The sequence below is a fragment of the Xenopus laevis genome, chromosome 4S (genome assembly GCF_017654675.1).
Source record: "Xenopus laevis strain J_2021 chromosome 4S, Xenopus_laevis_v10.1, whole genome shotgun sequence".
Taxonomy (NCBI): domain Eukaryota; kingdom Metazoa; phylum Chordata; class Amphibia; order Anura; family Pipidae; genus Xenopus; species Xenopus laevis.
The window spans coordinates 57,289,981-57,307,388 of record NC_054378.1 but is presented as its reverse complement, the minus strand read 5'-3'; the positions used below and the strand labels follow the sequence as shown (position 1 = coordinate 57,307,388).

At 38.4% G+C, this 17,408-nt stretch overlaps 1 protein-coding gene across 8 annotated transcripts in view; it reads left to right on the top strand.

Moving 5' to 3' along the window:
* Positions 1–16,262, top strand: part of phkb.S (phosphorylase kinase, beta S homeolog) — a 180,336-nt gene extending 164,074 nt beyond the window's left edge. For all 8 annotated transcript variants that reach the window (XM_018260670.2, XM_041561274.1, XM_018260668.2 and 5 more), the window contains 5 exons: positions 7,634–7,768; positions 9,630–9,759; positions 11,583–11,690; positions 12,589–12,729; positions 14,366–16,262. In XM_018260670.2, the coding sequence (XP_018116159.1) occupies positions 7,634–7,768; positions 9,630–9,759; positions 11,583–11,690; positions 12,589–12,729; positions 14,366–14,503 (652 nt within the window). In that variant the 3' untranslated portion in view covers positions 14,504–16,262. The remainder of the gene's footprint in view (positions 1–7,633; positions 7,769–9,629; positions 9,760–11,582; positions 11,691–12,588; positions 12,730–14,365) is intronic.
* Positions 16,263–17,408: the final 1,146 nt, after the last annotated feature.

The window sequence follows — 17,408 nt, the reverse complement described above, 5'->3', positions numbered from 1 at the left end:
GGAGGAGCGAGCACCAGGGGAGCTGTAAAAAGAATCGTTGGGCTGCAGGAGAAAACATTTTGAAAATCAGTGCAGTCTGGCTGGGTGACCATGTCCGTGGCTGCTTCTGCACGTCTGAATAGTCTGCACGCATACCGAACCAACTGGCTCTGGCACTGACCTGAAGTAACTACTAATGTAACTAGAGGGCTCTGGCAGGCCAGTCCAACCCTGCCCATCGGCCGCTAGGCTATAGCCTAGGTTAGCCTAGGCATTAATCCGCCCCTGCATGTGCACACATCATATGTACAACAATATAGGCATAATGAGAGGTATCCTTCAGAGCACTGATTGGGGCATTGTGTTTCTGCACAGAAAATTATATTAAATAGTTACTGTTCTCAATTTATTTGAAGTAAATGTAGAAGCACCAAGAACCACCCTATGTGGCGTAATCTACATGTAAAGAAGTTAATAGAACAGAAAGGCATTTAAAAACTACAAAGCTGTGGGGACAGAAGCTGCATTTAATTAAACCATAATACGGATGACAAAGATAGGAAATGGGGAGCTCATTCCAGCAGAGGCTAAGACTAACCCCAAAAAGTTTAAGTATATTAATAGTAAACAGATGCGGGTTGAGTGTTTTGCTCCTTTATATAATGGTACCAGTATGGTTGTAATAGAATCAGAGAAGGCAAATCTGCTAAATTAGTTCTTTTCTTCAGTGTATACAATAGAGGAGTCAGAGTTCCCAGGCTCATTTCATAGCTGCACTGTTGGCTCAGCTCAATCTAGTCAGTGGCTGACTCAGGATATGGTTCATAAAGCTTTAATAAAAATTGATGTGAACAAGGTGCCAGGGCCAGATAGCATACACCTGGGTTCTAGGAGAGCTTAGTTCAGTTTTAGACCGGGCTCTATTTCTGATTTTCTCAGATTCCCTCTGGTATGGTACCTATGGATTGGAGAAAAGCTGAAGTCATTCCAATATATAAAAAGGGATTACGATCTCAGCCTGGCAATTATAGGCCAGTAGGTTTGACATCTGTGGTGGGCAAATTATTTGAAGGCTGGTTAAGGGATCACATTCAAAATTTTGTCCTAGTGAATGGCATTATAGCAGCAAACAGCATGGCTTTATGAAGGATAGGTCATGTCAGACAAATTTGATTGCTTTTTATGATGAGGTAAATAAGATGCTGGACAGCAGGGGAGCAGTAGATGTGATCCATTTGAATTTTGCCACAGCATTTGATACATTGCCCCATAAACAACTGCTCAGGTACAGAAGATTGTTGTTAATGGTTCATTCTCTACTTGGAGTAAGGTTCTTAGTGGAGTCCCTCAGGGCTCGGTATAGGGTCCACTTAATTTATTTAAATTGTTTATTAATGACTTAGGGGAGCTTAGGGGAGCTCAATTAATTCCATCCAGGATGTGGCATCCTTGCAACATGATCTTGTCAAGCTGGCATTCTGGGCAGCTAAGTGGCAGATGAGATTCAATATTGATGCACCTGGGATGTAAAAATATCCACACCATTTATACTCTTAATGGGACTGCCATAGGCAAATCCATAATGGAAAAGGACCTTGGAGTCCTTGTAGATAATAAACCTGACTGTAGCAAGCAATGTCAGTCAGCAGCAAAGACAAATAATGTCTTGAGCTGTATTAAAAGAGGCATTGATTCGTGGAGGAGGTGGTTATTCTTCCACTGTACAGAACAGTGGTAAGGCCCCATCTAGAATATGCCGTACAGTTTGGGTCTCCAGTGCTCACAGGACATTATTGAATTAGAGAGGGTGCAGAGAAGGGCAACTAAGCTGGTAAAAGGAATGGAAAATCTTAGCTATGAGGACCCAGACCCACCCGCAAATGGGGGTGCAAGGTCGGCCCGAACCCGACCGACCCAGGGGTCCCGCTGGTATCAGGCTGGGCCCACACATCACTACTGCCCATGGAAAAATCCCAACTCTTCCTCTCTTGTCCTTTAAGATGATAGTTTGAACAGTTCAATTCCCAGACCACTACTCATCTAGTTACACCCACAACCATACTTACAGTATCTCCGCATGAACTAGCTCTCAGACAAAACTATCAGTGTCCAATTTATTTTAGCACTGAACTACTAATCTCTATACAGCCTCTTCCATTGAGATTACTTCCATACACGCAGTTCATTTAACCTTATTTGTTTCTATGTTAAAAATGATGGCAGGCGGTAGATCTGACTTCCGCAGTTAAATCAGTTCTGCGATAAAGTAAACATATGCAGTGCTTTGTGTTCCCAAGTGCCCAAATTTGGAAAGTGTTGCCTATGTTTTCCCATCAGCAATTTTATTATTGGTGGCAGGAAAGCATATTTGATTCATCACCTGTGGTAGCACAGATTTAACCTCAGGCAACAAATCTCCCCCTCTGTCATCACCCTAAATAAGAGTGTAGAAACTATTGAGAGCATGTGATTAATGCTCCCAGGCTGCTCCTAATGCACATGAGCACTCTTGGATATCTCATATAGTTCACTTATCACTGTCTGTCCATTGTATCATGACACACTATGTGCTCCCAGCATCTTCAGAGGCTTCTGGGGTATAAAGTAGATGCTGAAGGGTCAGAGTATTTGGTTTTGCCTCCAGATGTCAACAACAAAGGCCTGTGAATTAAGTTTCACTTGTGTGTGTATTTTTAAAGTTTCTTACTATAATTCAGTGCCAACATGGTGTTTGAGCACCTGAATAGCGGAGAATGGGGACTAAAAAACAACAAGGAGAAACATTAAAGAGGAATCCACTTGTTGTTCAGTCTTCAAGACTTTTTTACTGAATTTTCTGCAACATACTGAAATTTTGTGAAATTTACTCACTCTCCTTTAAGAAAATATTCTTTGTTTTCTGAAGACTTAATCTTTGTACTGATTTGCTTGTTCCTTGTTTGTACTTATGGGCATAGTAAATCTTAGCTTGTATTGCTGCTATTTAACCGCAGAAACAATTGTGCGGATCTTTCAGCAGGATCAAATCAGCCTGTTATATTACTTTGTGTTTACGGCTGCACCCTTATATGCCAAATAGAATCCATTCTTCTATTGTGCCGCAAGGTTAATCTCTGATTCATTTTACTCGCAAGAATTTTCTTCCTTCACCTACTTCAGCGAGTAAAATGAACCTTTCGCACAAACTGCACTCTGTTCTGATAATGATTTGATTTACAGCCTCATTATTGATTTCTTGTTGAAATACATCAAGTACTTGGCAGAACCATTACAGTAAAGACCTCCACTCAAAGGCTTTGTCAGTCCCAAGTTTTTCATGGAACGGAAAGCTCTTTAAGTTTATTTTATCAGCTGTTCTACTTGTTCTACTATTACATAAAACTTGTGTATTAAAGAAAAAACTGTATTGCAATGCATTGCCTATCTTTCTTCCTAGCACCCTGAAAACTATTGGGAAAGCATAACAACTAATAATGCCAGCTGCCAGAACAGTGGTTTTCAGCCCACTGTTGCAAAAAAAAAAAAAAATAATAATAATAAAAAACTGTTGCATATAAGCAAAAAATTTCAAGAATGTTTAAAACATAGATGTCAACATTGTTTGCCTTTAGGCTTCTTGTATTCTAGTGTTTTGTAGTGATAGTAAGAATTCACCCTTATTTAATCTTAACATTTCTTCAGGTCCCCTTATTCAATCACTTTAACATTTTGGGGATCAAACATTAAAAAGGTTACAGCTTGCAACCCTTCCCTGAAGATACATATGCAGTCCTGTCTGTTCGGTTATACCCTAACCTATGCAGATATTTAAAGCACTGTTTAAAGGTCCACCTTCTCCACCATCATTGTTTGGCTGGTGTGATTGGTTTATTAAGACTAGCCGTGACTTTCTCAAAGCCGAAAATCCACCAAACTAGTTTTAATTAAGAAAAGAGGAAACGTGGAGAGTGGGCCTATGGGCTTAGGTTTTCTGGTGGGCTCCTAGCATCCAGTCCGACACTGTGATAATAATAGGCCGATTTCTGTCATATTGATAAACAAGCCAGAGGGTGGCAAGGAATGCAGTTTGCTGGGTTGCAGAGTCAGGCATAAATATAAGGCTCTCCACCACCTACAACTGCACCTAGGATTTTGCATCTGGCACAGGGCAGAAAGTGCAGAGAGCACAAGATACATTAATGAATATATCCAACTGTAAAACGTTAGCGCTATACTATAAAAAAGCAAAGTCACAAGCTAATTTTCTGTGAATATGGTTAGTTAAAAAAACGCTGTTTTCCTGAAGATACATATAATGAGCCTATTAGCTACCCTCTCATCTAAAGAGTTGAAAGTAGCACATGAATATAGCAATTTTACTCACAATTTTCTTACTAATCATACATATTTTTCCATTTGATTACAGTGGTACCTAAATGTGACATTCACTGTTTATATTATGTTCTATCATCTCTGTTATTTATAACCTGGCAGCCATAAAACCAAATAATCACAGCAGTTCTGGAACTATATACAGGGCTATGGCCTGGATTTAAAATAGTCTGCTTTTGCTGACCTAAATTTGGATGAATACATTACATATGCGGAACAATATCACACTGTGACAGGTGTGTAAGGAAATTGAGATTATTGTTTTCACTCTCTTGCATTGATGTGGATTTATTTTAGGCTTCTCTCTCTGTATCTTTGCCCACTTCTTTGTTAGCGCAGCTTTACTGACATCTAAATGGCAGACTAGAATTTTTGTATCAGTTTGCACCATTTATCTCTTTGTTCACATGCCTTTATGTCATCATAGCTTTAATCAATGTTGTCCACATTTTTCTTCAGTATTGAGCCATTGATAATAATTATCTAGTTATTTGGCATTGTACTTTGTCTCGGTAGCCCTCAGACTTTTCCTCCTTGGTGTAGGCTATTCATCCACCTCTTTTTTGGGTATTGATGCTTGGTGGCCACCCCAGCTTCCTTACTGTTCATCAACCCTGCCCCTGATGTACTAATAATCAAACATTACTGGTATGTCTAAGGGATCCCCTCTGTATTAAACCCACTGTAGCAATAAACTGCTATGAAAACATGATGCAAGGGCTTGGAGACTTTCAATGCATTCCTCATGACTGGCTGCACACGCTCAATGTGTGTTTGACAAGGTATTTAAGATGTTCTGTAGACATTGCCTTCTAGTAAAAACACGGGGTACATCTGAGAGCAGAATGTTATTAAAGGGAACTTTTAAGGGGAAAATAATTTCTATATAAACATTTTCTGAAGACCACTATAAATGCCATTAAGTTAAATTAGGTTTTTGAATACATTTAGAAAGATATGGGAGAATTCTCTTTGAAGCTTTTACTAAAAGCTGTTATACTAATTGGGAACATTTTACCCAATCCCTTGATCAAAGACTTGGGCAATGGGTAATTTTTATTTGCATGGCTGCTTCCATCAGAAAGCTATTTTTCTTACTTATTGGTCTACAAAAGCTGAAAACTGAAAGTGTGTGAAATGACCAGTCAGTGTTATTGTGGCATAGATTAATTTATCTGCGATATGCGGTACAGGTATGGGATCTGTTATCCGGAAACCCTTTATCCACAAACGTCTGAATTACAGAATCCCAAAGACTAAATTTTATTTATTTATTATTTTCTCTGTAAAAAATAAAACCGTAGCTTGTACTTGATCCCAACTAAGATATAATTAATCCTTATTGGAAGCAAAACCAGCCTATTGGGTTTATTTGATATTTAAATGATTTTCTTGTTGCCTTGCTCGTGCAGACCACATTGGCAGCTTATTGACCCATATTGATCTGCCAGATATCTATTGGGAAGTTATGAAAATCCCATCAGAACGTTGATGTGGTTATCAGCTTGGTTTGACTCTGCGTGTGGATGACCAAATTTGTCGGCAATCTGTTTGGCAACCTCTCCAAAATTAGGAATTATCAAGATGTCCATCTTAAAGGAAATGAAAACCCTTAACACAAATTAATGTAAAATTGCTGAGTGCTCTTCTAAACACTTTTGTAATTTTGCAGTCTATATGGTTATTTTGTAGTGATACTGGGTGGAGCTGTATTACAGATTATACTGTTTCACTTTTTTTTTTACAAAATATAAAATAAATGAGGTTTGCCTAGAATTTTAGGTTTTTTAGGTTCATATTGTCAGATCTAGGAATAGATCCACTGCATGTCTATAAGCTCCTTTTTGCTCTCACTGGTTGCAGTAAATTTAGATATATTCACATCTGCCTCTTAGGCTTTTCAACTTAAAGACAAAAATGTACTAATTGACTTTGAGTAATTCATGATGCCGTTTCTGAACACTTTCAGGCTGTCTCGTGTCTGAATAGTGGCATTTCAATGATTTTGTTCTCCCTGTGTTTGGTGGGATTCCTCCTGTATCCCTATTCACTCCCAAAAGACATACAGGAGGGTTCTCCTAATGCAACTAACCATACTTTCTATGTCTGTGATAGGGTTCTTAGAATGTAAGAACTTCTGGGAGAGGAACTGATGTGAATCAATGTATAATCTCTGTTAAACGCTGTGTAATATGGCTGTACTATTTTAATAAAGAATAATAAAGATGATAACATCCTTGAAGCTTTGCATGGCTAAACCTCTTACTCACTACTCTCCTGCTGTTTGCCTTTGGTTAGGTAACTGCAGTGCATTGGCTATGCCTAGTTAACATCAAGCTGAACAGTAAGAGGGCACAATACATTTCTACACTTGTTTATGAAGTCTAGCATGGGTAAAAAAATTATATTTATATAATATATATATAATGTGTGTGTGTGTGTGTGTGTGTGTGTGTGTGTGTGTGTGTGTGTGTGTGTGTGTGTGTGTGTGTGTGTGTGTGTGTGTGTGTGTGTGTGTGTGTGTGTGTGTGTGTGTGTGTGTGTGTGTGTGTGTGTGTAAGAAAACTATTTTGTCCAAAAATCAGTCTATACTGTAGCAGTGCTTCAGGTAAGAGATAAGATTGGCATTATTCTTATGCAAGATAATTTGAGCAGTGGGAAAACTGTGAATGACCAATTTGGTATTATAGGGAGCATTTAAATCTCGTTATATGTAAGTTGCAGCTAACAAGAGGTTGCAAGGCACAGTGGCATCGTGCCAGTTAGGAAGTATTTCATATTGAAAAGAAAATGCTTGTCTTGCTGTTTTCACTGCAATAAATGTGACATAATGCAGCCAGGTGACCAAATTCAGGTATAATCTATTCATATCATTCAATATTGGATCTTGCCAGTAGGGCCCTCTAATCCTATTTTTAACTCTGTAACCTCTGTTTGTTAAAGGAACAGTAAAAAAAAGAGATAAAACTGCTGTGTTTGCTTAAAAAACACTACTGTTCATATACAAGCGGCTATGAAATCATGGGGGCAGCCATTTAAGCACAGGACATACAATAGATGTTTGTAAAGATTCTCATTCATCCAGGTCATGGTATATCTGTAGAAATAAGTCAAATTAACTGGACTTGCTGTGTTTTTTCCTTGAAGACATTTCACCAGTCATCCAACTGGCTTTCTCAATTCAGAATAACTTGTATATCTTCCTTCGAGAATATACACATTTTTGGGGATAAAAACGTGCGCACTTTCTGTTGTTTGGTCTAACGATAACTTTTCTTTTCAGATGGATAGTTCATGCAATAAGGTATGAACTGAAGATCCGCAGTGGAGATCAGCCAGAAAAGGATATCTACCAGCTGTCTCCGGGAGAAATCAAACAGCTTCTCCTGTACATACTTCAGCCTCAGCAGCAGGGGAGGTAAATGACAACTGTTTCTCATCTGAGTGTGCAGTCGATTAGAGAACCTTCAGTGAATATCAAACTGTTGCATATATCTTACTAGCTGAGCTGAGCAGAGAGCAACTGTAGAAGGATATATATATATACATATATATATATATATATATATATATATATATATATATATATATATATATATATATATATATATATATATATATATATATATATATATATATATATATATTGATAATGCCATCAGTGCTCTTGAGGTGCAGCAGGGGTACAACTAATGTAGTGCATTCTCTTAAACCCCCGTTTATGGCCAAGATTATTGCTAACCGCTGTTTATTTGCCTAGATTGGCAAGGTACATCCCCTATGCTTTGTGCAAATCAGTTTTCATATAACTATATGCTTCTGGGTACTTTTTTATTCACAGTGCTGTCCTACCAAAGACATAACACATATCAAGAATAAAACTAAAAGCATCCTTGTAAAGTAAATAATAGTGCCACACTTCAGAAAGTGCATGAATTATATTAAATAGCATAGTTACCAACATATCTAGGGAAAAATCCAGGACATTTGCTGCTAGGTCGATGTGCCATATGCAACTTTGCTGTAATTGAGTACAGTACACTTCTCCCACAATCAGAGGCATGCCAAATGGACATAATTATTGTAACTACATTGGGCTTAAATACAATTTCAAATAAAATACATTTCAATAAATTTACATTGCAGAGTGGGAAATGTTTTATGGTCAGAGAAAAATTCAGATTCATATTTTTTCACTTTCATAGTCCTGGCTGTGAACCAGAGAAATGATTCCCTGGGGGCAAGTCTCCGTTAATGAGCAGTTTCTGCAAATGAGGGAGGGGGGGTTTCTATCACAGGGCCCCATATTATTATCCCCGCATGCCATTGTTTAGAAGCCACCTGTAATATTCTCAAGTAGTCATTTTGCATTTATTATCGTTCATGCTTAAAAACATAATAACAATGAACCCTGCAAGAACATGTGTGGAATGCTACTATCCCTGAGAAATAAAGAAAACTTGCTTTTGTGCAGCAGTTAATTTTGCACGGCTCTTTTATGTTTTAGTGTTTATGCTAATCTTCTTGAACGTAATGATAATTTCCAGTAGATGCTTTAAGGAACAGTAATCCCAAAAAATGAAAGTGGTTAAAATGCATTTAAATATAAAGTATGGTTACGTTGCACTGTGTAAAAAATTGAGATTGCTTCTGAAACACTACTATAGTTTATAAACATAAGCTGCTGTTTAATTATGCAGATGTGTCCGTTCCCCTGTATTTGTCAGGAGTCTCCTTGATTTAAACCCCCTAAAATTAACCGGTCTCCTGCTGAAATCCCAAATAGTTAGAGCTAAATTGGTAGATCGGTGAGCAGAGCTGGGCCAGAGGGACCATATTTCTATCCTCCCTACCTGATCTGTAACAACAACACCAGCACCACTGCCATGACATGTAACTGAACCACTTGTCACTGCACTACTGACTCCCTTCCTTCCCCTCCACACCAGGCTTACTCAAAAATGACAGAAAAACGTACATTTGCAGCAGACACATACTGAATATTCAGCCAAAGCTGAATCCTTGATGTCACATGACCTGGATAGATGAAAGTGACATTTATTCACATACAATAATGCAGATTTAAATATGCAGTTTAAGGTTTGTATTTCAGTCAAATCTTTGGTAGAAGGATCAGGGTTTGGTATTTAGCTGAATCCAAAACTGATGGGTTCTGTGTATATATTCCGTGTTTAAACTATAGATTAATAAGCATGCATGAAATGCACACCGATCCCTGTAATGTTTAAAGTACACTAATGATGTTATCTGTATTTTAGATGTTGGCTTCATCGAAGGCAGTTAGATGGGTCGCTGAACCGAAACCCATCTGGCTTCTATGACAGAGTCTGGCAGATCCTGGAGAGGACACCCAGTGGTATCATAGTTGCTGGCAAATTTCTGCCCCAGGTGAGTTATAAATGTTTAACATATATTGCAGCCTTAGAGAGTCAGTCTGCTTCTCTTGAATTGATTGCCATGTCCTATACACCTCTACCTACCTTATAGTTGTGTTATTTGGACTTGCTTCTGTACATTATTTCTGGTACTGCTTATACCGTAGTTGTTTTATTAGAGAGCATATCAAATAGGGGCCCTCAGGTATTGACAGAATTGTGGCCTTTCCATTCCAACCAAGATTTAAAAATCACCGATTTAAAAATCCCACTGCCCCCCACTAAAGGGGACAAAGGGCAGGTGTCAGACAGCAGCTTATGGAAATACAAGGAGATATGATCACTCTATGTAAGGACACTTGGCGTGACCTCCTTCCAACTCCCTGACACAAACAGGAGACAGAATATGCAATTCAAACAAAGAGCTGAGAGAAAGCAAACGAAGAGGCAGAACTTGCTGCTAAGTGCTCTTTATTGCACACAACATGTTTCGGGCCCAAAGCCCTTTATCTGCTTTGGGCCCGAAACATGTTGTGTGCAATAAAGAGCACTTAGCAGCAAGTTCTGCCTCTTCGTTTGCTTTCTCTCAGCTCTTTGTTTGAATTGCATATATCCTACACCTGGAGCGGGGGTGCTTCGCTGAGATTGAGAGCTTAGCTGCCAGTTCCCCAGTCATCCTGTTATATTGTTCAAAAAGGAGACAGAATATATCCTTATTATTTACAGTAGGAGATACATTATGCCTTATAATACATGAATAATACTCAGACTTACCTTTATAACTCAGCCTGTAGCCTTGTGCCTTTATATGGTCACAGAACCCCTCAGTGACTTTTAATATCCTTATAATTTACAGAAGGGGGTACATTATCCCTTGTAATACATGAGTGATAGCGTTTCCTTTATAACTCAGCCTGTAGTCTGATCTGTTGCTTTCCCAGTAACTTCCGAGCGAAAATGTGCAGTACAATGGTAATCTGGACTGGAGGTAGTATATATATGGAATTTCCTCTGTGTCATCCTCCTGTGAGTTCTGGGTGTATTTTACATGGGAGTGCTGGGGCTATTTATACATGTAATTACCACTGTTTTATCCTGTTTCGAATTGTGGGGGTATTTATACATGTAATTGCCACTATATCATCCTGTAAATGCTCGTTGCAGAAGGCATAAACGTTAAAGAGGATGAAAGAGCCTGATTGAGGATGAACATGGAGGGGGGAGTTGGAAAGATGAAAGTAGGATGTTGGTGTCCATAGGAAACACGTATGACTTAAAGTTATAAGGGAACATAGTGGTGCTGCAGCACAGTAGGATAAAGGGGTTATCCCATCTCACACAAAGAGATTAGAAATGTTGAGGGCCAAAATGTATCTTGTGAAACACGGAGTCTGGTATGTTGGGGGTCTTTCACTGTTGCTGTCATGAAATCTTGGGTGACTCCAACATCCACATCTTTGCCCAACAGACATTACATTTGCTAGTGTCTTTTTATGATGGACATGTAATATGTACACAGACATGAAGGTATGAATTGAGAGTGCTCCATATTGTGTAATTCTATACATATATATTTATAACATCAACATTTATAGATGATTAAATGCACTAAATTCTCCATTTGCAATCTCTTTTTCTCTAGGCTAGTAGACACATCACAATGTATTGGTTTATTTAGGATGAAAGAAGTATAAACATGTATTATTTATTAACTTCTTGCACATTTTATTTCTTACAGTACATCATTTAATAATAATTTTCCGGCAGGGCATTGTGTCACCACCCAAAAGACAACATTTTCAATGTACAGTTAACTGGTACTTTCCTTTCCTACAGCAACCAACTCTGTCTGACATGACAATGTATGAGATGAACTTCTCCCTTCTGGTGGAAGACATGCTACAGAACATCGCCCAGCCGGAATATCGGCAAATTGTTGTTGAGGTACTCACCTTTAAATTGGTTTCATTATCTGGCTGTCACTTTGTATGACAAGAAATTTCCAGCATTTGCTGGCCAATCCCTCGGTGTCCAGCCCCAGAGTTAGGGATCTCTTGTATGTGGTTTAGGGTCCTTTGTTTAATAAATTATTCCACCTGCACTTTTGGGGTAACCATATCTTACACATGGAATTGAACTGGAAATATGTTACGTTGAGATTATTAATATGATTGCAGTATTGATTGAATCAGTTTTTAAGACCATGTCCACATTAATGGTGGTAATACACCACAAAAAACAAATGGTTGGTGCTCACTGCAGGGATATCACTTATATTTGAAAATGTTAAGTCATACCCTTATATATATGATAAACATACCCTTAAATCCATATGCAATCTCCTCCCCTGTGGATAACACAGCTCCCCCCCAGCACATGATTAAGCACCTTATGGGCCCCTAACAAAAATTTTCAAATACTAACCCAAAGACTATACAAAGAGCCGAAAAGATGGCGACTGGGAGCTCCAATGGTAGGGGGGCTTAGTTCTCCTTTAAAGGCAATCTTTCTTCTTTTTGTGTACAAATAGTGTATAGCAGCTGGTCACCTCCAGAATGTGGGTTAGACCTAGTGCTGGCACAAGGGTGTCTCTAGCAGCTGGTCAATGCCACACCGTGGGTTAGACTGAGCACTGGTGATTATTTTTTCTGTGTTTCGAGTACAATATGAAAAGCCTAACCTACAGTCTTCTTCTTATAGATGTAATGCATTGTCCCATAGTGTTGTATGGCTGTAGTACTGTGAATGTATTCCTGTTTCATTATACTTTGCTGACCCTGAAATATTTCTCTCTTTTGCGTAAAACTCCAATTATTTGCACTTTTTGCTTGTTTGGTTACAGCTGCTAATGGTCGTCTCTGTTATCCTGGAGAGAAACCCGGAGTTTGAATTTCAAGATAAAGTTGATTTAGACAAACTAGTGAAGGAGGCATTTAATGATTTCCAGCAAGACCAGAGCAGACTTCAGGGAGCAGAGAAACAGGTGAGTCGGGTCTAAGAATGATTGTTAAGGTCACGGAGTGTACACCCAAGTCTTCTGATAGAGATCTGAACAAATATACTGAAGCGCATAAAATTTAATTTAGTCAGTGTGTTCTGTGGCCAAGTGTCATTTAATGCTCCATATCAGAACTGTGTGAATGCTTGCAATAATACCAGACATTTATTGTGGATAATACACAGAGTGAGCCTAAAGCCAGCCTTAATCTGCATGCTAGACACAAGGGCTTGGGTTTTTAACATCCCTTCAACCCTTGGGCCATAAAGAAGATGAGAATTGTTTGGGATTAAACCTGTTCTCTGTTTGTTAGCAAGTATAAAGGGACATTGTCACATTTTTATTGCTATATATATATTTAATTAATGATTTAACTAAATGTATATATTTGTTTTATGGTTACATTTGTTTGGACTAGTTTTTTTTATGCCTGTTATATTCAAATATATGGCCAGAGCTGACAAACTTTCTTGGCTAAATGTTCCCAAGAGCCAGATGCTGTGTGAGTGCAAGTAGGTAATTTGGCACATTAGCTGCTGCTTTATCAGAGAGTAACTAGCCCCTGGCATTCTTTCAAACAGTCACTGATAATGAACCCACTCCAATCACTTTCTAATAGACAATCTGCACTAGGCATGCCTATTGACCTCGCAGAATTCTGCTCTGTAGAGCAATGGACTGCTAGAATGTCACCCATACCCCACCAGCTAGTCTGTATGAATGCCTTGAGAAATTTGTAGAGTATTTTTTGCTTTACACGGCTAGGGCAGCTGAGGAACAGGTGTCAATGTTTACAGAAACGTTAATTCTAATGTCAACATTGACAGCCCTTATTTGGCTTCCCAGGAACATTTTTCATGCTAGTGTTGCTCCCCAACACCTTTTACTTCTCAATGTTGCTCGCTGGTTCTAAAGGTTGGGGATCCCTGCTATAATGTAATGTCTGTAGGAAGAAAAGGCTGAAATATTCTTGCAGAAAGCATCTCCTCCAAAAAAAAACCTAGTTTGCCACCCCATATGGTTAAGTGGAAGCACATAAGGATGATTATTTTATACCCAAAGAATAATGGCTAGTCATTCTAGCCTTGGGGCTTTTAAATCCATGACCACCCCAGCTTTTAAATTTTAGACTGTCCAACAACCATAAAAGTACAAGCTTACTGCTTGTTATGCCTTGTGTTGACAACCCTGCAATTGTTATGCTCCTGATTTACTTTAAGCCATTATGGCAGAATTATTAAACCAACATTCTGAAAACTGAGCCAACGCTTTTGTCCATTTTTTATTATCACTGTAAATTTTGTACATTGATGCTGCCAAATGGCACCCTAGAGAGGTATTTGCTGTAACATTCTTGTTAACATAAAAGCACAGGCCATAAAAGGCATTGAAGATGCCAAGAGTTTCCAAGATCCACGGGCTAATAAAACAGTTTATATGGCTGATTTGTCTGTCCTGCCAGAACTGGCTCTGAACAAGGTATGTTGGGGGAGCTGTTGTGTTAAACCAACTGACCAGTAATTGGATGTGTGATATCTGGTGCCTAGAGTATGTTTCTCAGTTTGTAGCCAAGCTTTCTGCCTTCCCACTGACATACTGCCATGTCCTATTATCCCCTTAGGATGACATGACAAAGTTTTACAATACTCCCCCACTGGGCAAGCGAGGGACCTGCAGCTACCTGACAAAAGCAGTGATGAATATGTTGCTGGAAGCTGAAGTCAAGCCAACGACCGAGGACCCTTGCATTGTTAGCTGAAGATTCTCAGCAGGCAACAAACTTCAACGTCAGCTTTAATGCTTCTCTGTCATGTACAATGGATGTGGCAAATGCTCCCTGTATTGCTGTTGTTTCATAAGTGAGAGTTTTACTGAAGAAAACTTTCATATAAATTGAGATTTATAGCTTTTGGCAGCTAATGTAGTTATACTGGATTCATGTTTGATGTCTAGAAGATAATATATGAAGAAACGCCATAATTTGATATTGTAGGCTGGCAAATCTGTGCGATAGGAGAGGAACCTGCAGAAATCCAGCAATCATTGAGCAAAAATGTTATTATCCAAGGCAATACAGCTGTTCTAGAGTTACCCCTTCTCATCATACTGTGCTTGCTGTCAGCTGATTGGCATGGATGCTGGCAGTTACGGTTACTAAACTAAACAAAAAGATTGACTTGAGATCTACAGGTTGCCTCAATTTGAACGGATATGAATAATCACAAACTTGTCAGTGATCAGCTCTCGTTAACTTCTTGACTGTTAAAAACAAGTGGGAGCTGCTGTATTTTAAGGTGTGTTTTTTTTTTTTGTGCAAAATGGATTGAAACATAATGCAGAATTTTCTGTATATTCAATAGCGCTATTGATGAAGCAGAAACTTGCAATTAAGGAAGTTAGTATTTTAGGTATTGTTTAAGAATTAACCTGTATCTCTAAATGTTCTTTTGAGCAGTCAGGTGCAGGATGCAGAGTTTTACAGGAGCAAAGTTACATTAATATAAATTGAAGGTTAAATTAAATATAATTAATGCTATAATATAATTTGATTGGATGCTGTCAGCCTGGCAAGACAATTGGCATGTTAGCAGCATACTGTATAGAGATAGAAATGTTATACTGTTTGTACTGTATGTACTGACAGCAACCAATCAAATTATATTATAGCATTCATTATATTTATGGCTTTGCACTGCTATCAATGAACTGGAAAGCTTTATTTTCACATATATAGAAAATGCTTAATAGCTCTAAATCAAAACATTACATCTGTACGAAGTTTTACTGTGGGTGTCAGCCTTGCCATGAGTGCATTTGTGTTATTGACTGCATTCTTTTTTTGTTTGCATGCCAACACACTGTCTGTGACTCTTTTGGAATGTACATTTACAGCTTCTATGGTAAACCGCTTACTACCTACTCCATGAAGAGAACCAAGGTAGACTTCTAGTTCCAATCAATAATTAACCTGTAGATCAGTCGTTCCCGAACTGCGGAGATAGTCCCCTACGAGGACCCAGCTGGAAGACTACTTAGGGATGTTTTTAAGTAGAAAGCCCTTTTACTTGATGCTTTTGAAATGTATATAAACATCATGTCCAGAGGCATTGTAGAGCTCTTTGCTGCTCTCATTGCTGTATCATGTCAACTTGCAGGAGACATTTAGCCTTCAGAAAGTGCTCCTTGCTTTCCTTGCAACTTCAGTCTTACAGTTCCACACATTGTATTTACATAATCAAAGCCTGATCTTTATGGACACGTGTTCTAGATTATTGCACCATGAAAGTACTGAAGGCAAAAGGGGGTATTTTGCTTGAACCTTATGTTAGCGTATAGCATAATGAAAGGGATTTCAAGAGAAAAGCTTTTTATTATTTCAATCCCTGTTTTAAAAAGGAACAAGCACGTATCACTTTTTGTCTGAATTTGGAATTTTGGAATTTGGAATATTGATGGTTGAATACCAGTTGTGTTATTAAGAAAAATGCATTATTATCAAAATAAAGGAATACATAGTATTGTTTGTGTAACATTCATTTTCCATCTTGAAATCCAGCACATAGCTATCAGGCCGGTTTGAAAATCCTAATGTTTAAAATATTTTATTTGATTTTCATATTAAACAAAAGAAATCAAAATGACAACAAATGTTATGCTGATGAAGAAAATATGTTGGTTTGAAAATCCTATTGGGTGAAAACCACATTGGCACATCGATCTGCAGGTCGTGGGTCTATCCTATTAGATACACCTTGAACAATGACTTCTTTAGCAGTATTTTTCTGTATCTAAAATCATGCTAGTGCAGAAAATGATAGGCTGCTGAAAATGATAGGCTGTAAGCGTCAGCTAAAATAATTTCAAATCCTTTAAAATGGCAACTAAAACCTATAAGACGTGGATGAAAACGGAAATCTACCATTCAAAAGAACAAGACTCAGCCAATGATCCGCTCCAGGAAGATGCCTCTGTGAAGCCAAGCATTCGGCAAGAACAGTCCTGTTGTTGGCGCATTTTTTTCACCAAGAACACATTGACTGGTCTAAAGAGAAATGGCACAACATTTTGTGGACTGATGAAAGAAAGATTGTTCTTTTTGGGTCTAGGGGCCCCAGACACATTGTCAGACAACCCCCAAGCACTAAATTGCCCCAATGCTGGACCTCAAGGGGATGGGTAGTTGAGCTGCAAAAGTCTGCTGTAGCCAGAGAAACGCTTACATTGCATTCAAGGAAGTAGTGTCCTTCAGGAAAAGTAGTTTGTCTTTCTGTATAAAGTATTCATTAGTGTTAATAAAGTTTAACAAAGTGTCTCAGCATGGTAGATACTCCAGTTGGAGGAACAGATGGGAATATGGAATCTTACAAAAAGAGGTTATGCTGACACACATCATAAGTCACGGTGGAGACCTCACCATGATAAATGCCTGCAGTTCTATTGATGTTAATAAAAAAATACTTTTAAAAGGATGACTTATGAGAATGATGCATACTATGTAAATCAAATGAAAGATTTCAGGACTTAATGTGTACTGCTTAGGAACAGAAAGGATATCAACAAAGAACTCCCAATGCATCACAGTAATGAAAAGCTTTCATGAAGGAATAACCTTTTAGGAGAGGATGTCTACAATCAAAGAACACAGTCTGAAAATGTAACATAAA